General features: G+C 42.9%; 1 protein-coding gene across 1 annotated transcript; it reads right to left on the reverse strand.

Annotated features, from left to right (window-relative positions):
- Positions 1-122: 122 nt before the first annotated feature.
- LOC123141862 (uncharacterized) lies at positions 123-2,383 on the reverse strand. The gene is made up of 3 exons (XM_044560927.1): positions 2,332-2,383; positions 861-2,151; positions 123-302 (listed from the first exon to the last, which is right to left on the reverse strand). Exon 2 carries the CDS (start codon positions 2,121-2,123, stop codon positions 1,041-1,043), a length of 1,083 nt encoding a protein of 360 aa, XP_044416862.1. The 5' UTR covers positions 2,124-2,151; positions 2,332-2,383; the 3' UTR covers positions 123-302; positions 861-1,040.
- Between the last annotated feature and the right edge of the window lie 2,433 nt (positions 2,384-4,816).

Here is a 4,816-nt window from a genome sequence, read left to right on the forward strand (position 1 = left end):
TACCTTTACTTTCTTTGCGCATGACCTTTTCTGGCCTACTAAGGTTCTTCTTCGACACGTGCACTGTTTTCGTTAGATATATGAATTAGTAAAGCGAAACATATAACAATTTTGTAGGCCAATAATGAAGTATTCTTGTCAAATCTTTACAAAGTGCAGAACTGATATGGTAGTAACACTCCACGTCTCACAAGAAGGAAATGACGACAACGTATGCCCATATTTTTCCGCTCCATTTCGTGTGGTGGCAAGGATGCAGGCGAGAGAAATCTCCAACTTTCTGGATGCAGCAGCAATTAGGCCTAGCAAAAACATCATCAATACAAACGAAGAAGGTGTGACCATAGCAACTCGCCAATAAAATCAGCAGTAAAATTAGAATAAGCACATGTACAAGGAAATCATGGATCGACAACTAAATCAATTTTTGGAGCAAGATTAATCAAGCAGATCATCTAGTCATTTCATGAAGCGTCGTTCAATTTCAGAGATGTATCAGGATTATGACCGATCGATGGGTTGGGTAGGAAAAATGAATACACATGCTACTCCCTCCATTTGAAATATACAATGTTCCGGAAAGTATGTGGTCTCACTTCTCTATCTTTGATTACTAATTAATAGTAATAAAATAAATTTTTGACTTGTTAGATGAAAATTGGATAAAATTTGTTACAAAAATAGTCTTAAAATACACTTTTTAAAATTTACTTGCTTATATATTTGTCAAAAAAAAATTAAAGGTCAAACATTAAACATTGTGCAAAGTCCACACCTCAGAATATACTATACAGTGTATGTGGTAGATAAGTATCACTAAAAGAAGTACGACAATTGAGAGGGATCATGAAAGTAATTACCCCGTCTCAGAAATTTTCTTTCACCTTCCATGTGAGTGATAGTTTATCCAGATAGCACATTTGCCCCTTGTTCCGACAAGTTAAATTGGTTAGAAAAGTACGTACATTATTATCAGGCATTAAGTAGGTAATGCATACCAATGATCACGTGAGCAACATGTAAAGACATGGAGAATAAGGCTACATGGTGCTGCATTCATCGGTTGCTAGAGACCAACTGCTAGTATTGAGGCAGTATTGCATAAAATGTTGCTCTCGTGGATGGCGATAGACAATAGTATCGCCTACAATGGTAGGCAGTGCCTTAGAGGAGACACACAAATTGCGCCCTCCCACGAAGATGGCTTTGTCTCCGATGCTTTTTACCGGGATAAACCTATCTAAAACAACATCTGCAAGCTTGTAAACTGCGAGGTGTGTCAACGAAATGTCGTTGTGCCCGACCACCAAGATCTCCGTGTCGCATTCTACTAAATAGACAGGGTAGCATAGTTTCTCCCTTGGAAACGTAACAATCAACTTCGGTGGATCCTGCGAGTGTGCCTCCAGCTGAAAAATCTGTGATAAATAAGTATTTTCTATATTCATAGTTTCATGCACCAGGTATTGCTCGCCTCGGAACGACAACGGTCCATAATGACTTGGAAGTCTCCAATGCATTAGATAAGTCCATTTAGTATCCTGGGAGGTGGCAACAGCCGCATACATCAGGTGAATGAAGATAACCATCACCCTCACGACTCCGGCATCAATAGAAACAGAAGCGGATATGGGTCTCAGCTGTGGCAGGTTCGCATATGGATGACTCATGTGCAAGTTATGAGACGCTAGTGGTGGGAGCTCGACAATATCACCGGTGAAAGGGTGGTGGAGGCGGATGGCGGTGTCCTCGTCTCGCTGGAGGAGCAGGAGGCCCTCGACCGAGTCAAGAACACAGTGATCCTTGAACAGCGGGAGCCGGACGCGAACAAAAAACCCAGAGTCAAGGTTGAGGAAGCGTGTGTGTTCACAGAGCCTTTCATGGCCAGGATAAAGCCCGTGGCCCTCAGCGAACATCATCCAGCGGCGCGGGTGAAAGCGTGGATCAATGACGCCGCGGCCACACGGAGACATGGTGGCAGACCGCCAATTGGTGCAAACAGCACGCAAGCGAACATAGTCCGTCAGGTCGCCGGCCAGCAAGCGCCAGCTAACAAGGCGAACCAGATCTTCTGGCAGCGATGCCCATGGTGACCGGCTGGCCGGTGCTAGCAAAGGTGGCATCTTACAGGTACAGATCGACGATCTGGTCCTGCAAGAAACGCGCAACTTTTGTTACTATAAAAACAAGCACTAGATCGAGAAGGGCGCACTAGATCGAGAAGGGCAACAAAAATTAATAGACGTGCGTATGTGCTTAGGGATCTAAACTTTACGGCGAGAGTTTCACGGCCGGCGGCAGGAAGAATGTGTGATGCATCAAAAACTTTACCTCGCGTGTAAGAAGAAGTCTTTTCTTTTGTATAAGAAGCAGCTTTGCGTGAGTTTAGGGATTAGGGAAACAAGCTACCAATACGATTCGCGTACGTCTATATAGGATGAAAAAAGGTCCTGCTGCGCGAACGCTCTCGTGCCCCCGATTTCCCTGGGCCCATCCAGTGCGTGGCCCAATCGGACAGCCAGTGTCCAGTCGCGGGAGATATGGGCGCTATAGATATGCTCCGGAAGTAAAACCACGAGAAGTATTTTAAAAAGAAGGAAGTACATAGATATATAATTGCGAACCAACTTGTGGTTGCGATGATTAGTTAGATAGGGTTATCTCTAGCCCATCAGGGTTCAAGTCTTAGTGCTCGCATTTATCCTGAATTTATTTCAGGATTTCCGACGATGCATTTTCAGTTGGAGGAGACGTTTCCGTCGGCTACTAGGTACCTACGATGACTTCGTAAAATCTTAAGATGATATGCCGGATCAGTGTCTCGGAGGTGCTCATAGGGGTAGGGTGTGTGTGGCTGTGTGCGTTCATAGGGGTGAATGTATGCGCGTTTATATGAGCACTTGCATCTGTACTATTTCAAAAAAATCATAGATATACAACTTGAAATTAATTATTTTTGAAGAAACGGCTTTTCCCGCCCCATTTTATTAAACAAGACAACAAAAACATATTATATTGTTCGCAGCTCCCGAACCAGCTAAAGTAGCAGGGCCAGAATAACAAGTACTCCCTCCGTCCCAAAATACGTGTCTCAACTTTATACTAACTTTAGTAGAGTTGAGTCACTAATTTTGGGATGGAGGGAGTACTTAATTAATATGAATCCATATTTTGTAGGGTTTCCATACACAACAAACGAGATTAATCATGAAATTGTTACTATAAATGATGCTAGAGTACCCGCCTTCTGAGGCTTCGGCAAGCGAGAGTGCCTCCGCGTCGTTCATTTCAAGCGTGCCTCACACCGATGGCGCTCTGACGCGCTCTACACGGTCCAATCTCCACGAGCACTCCGCACCTGCCCGGTTTTCCTCAGAGGTCCATGACGGGTGGGTCAAGGCCGCGCACGGAGATACTTTCATGTGGTATTTTTCATGGCTTCCGTGTGCGCATACTTATGTGTTGCGTCCTATGTGCCAAATGAGGCCGGGTCCGCCTATCACCATCCTTCGCCGCATACAGGGTTGACTGGCTCGCGTGAGACTGGCATGCACGTGCGTTTATGTATTTAGTTCAAATGTTTATCTTATATGATATTGATTTTGCATAGCAAACAAAAACGCAACCACTACTATCTGGAAAAAAAGATATCCTATTCTACATAACTAAGTAGGTGATCTCCACTAACATATTTATATCAACATGTAATTATGCCACCTTCACCCGCACTTATGCATGAGAAAAGGCTCACGTCAACTTACAACAATGCTTGCAAACTGGTTCAATTATTTTAATTATATTATGCTACTTATATTAAATAAATAATTGTACAATAACCATATGCATTCTCAATTTTAGGTTTTATATTATTAATATGTATATTTATATTCATATAACCAAATTTTACGAAATGTATTGCAAACAATTTCCGCATCAATGCTCGGGGAATCACATGTAGTATACTAAATAGTTGATGCCCACTAACTCTATCTCAATATGCAACTATGTCAACTCATCCTGTCACTACTGATGAAAAAAATATTTTACAATAAATTGTATGTATTTAAGTATAAATTTTCACACTCTTAATCCAAATATTAATATTTCATACAACCAAAATCATTGAAATATCTGCAAATGATTGCCATAGCAACTTAGAACGCACGAGATATCATCTCTAGTTCAACTATTGATCATGATTTTACTATTTATTCTAGAAGCATGTCATCTAGGAGTCATTTTGCCTACCAAAATATGCTACTTGATTATTACACCACCAAGTGGCTCGGTTATTTGCGAGGCGTTGAGTTGTTTGGTGAGAGTGAGAGCATCGATAGCCGCAACTTACAAATCCGGGCCCTCAAACGCCCACAAACGCGTCCGGGCGTGTCCGCCGGCACTGACCGGACACTCCTCAAATCCTGTCGTCCACACCCTTGTATGTCATATCCGGTACCCTATATCCATACTAAGCATGCAACGTAGAACTAAACAACGTAGATCATGAAACATACATAGAATCGGACATAGAAATGCACATTCCGATCACCCAAAAAATCACCAACGGATCTCCAAAAGATCGCCAAAGTTCACATAATTCTCATAAACGAAGGACAAGTTTAAACTAGATTACTAAAAACTTGAAATGAAAAATGGAGACGGTGGAGCTTCGCCACTTCCTCGCAAGCCCTTTTCCCTTGCGGTCGTCGTCGCAGCTGTAGGGGTCGGTGGCTGGTGGAGGATCGTCCGAGTCGTCGGACGAGGAGCCGTGGTGGTGGTTGTCGTCGAAGGTGTTGGAGAGGATGATGAGCCTTTT

The sequence above is a fragment of the Triticum aestivum genome, chromosome 6D (assembly GCF_018294505.1).
Source record: "Triticum aestivum cultivar Chinese Spring chromosome 6D, IWGSC CS RefSeq v2.1, whole genome shotgun sequence".
Classification (NCBI taxonomy): domain Eukaryota; kingdom Viridiplantae; phylum Streptophyta; class Magnoliopsida; order Poales; family Poaceae; genus Triticum; species Triticum aestivum.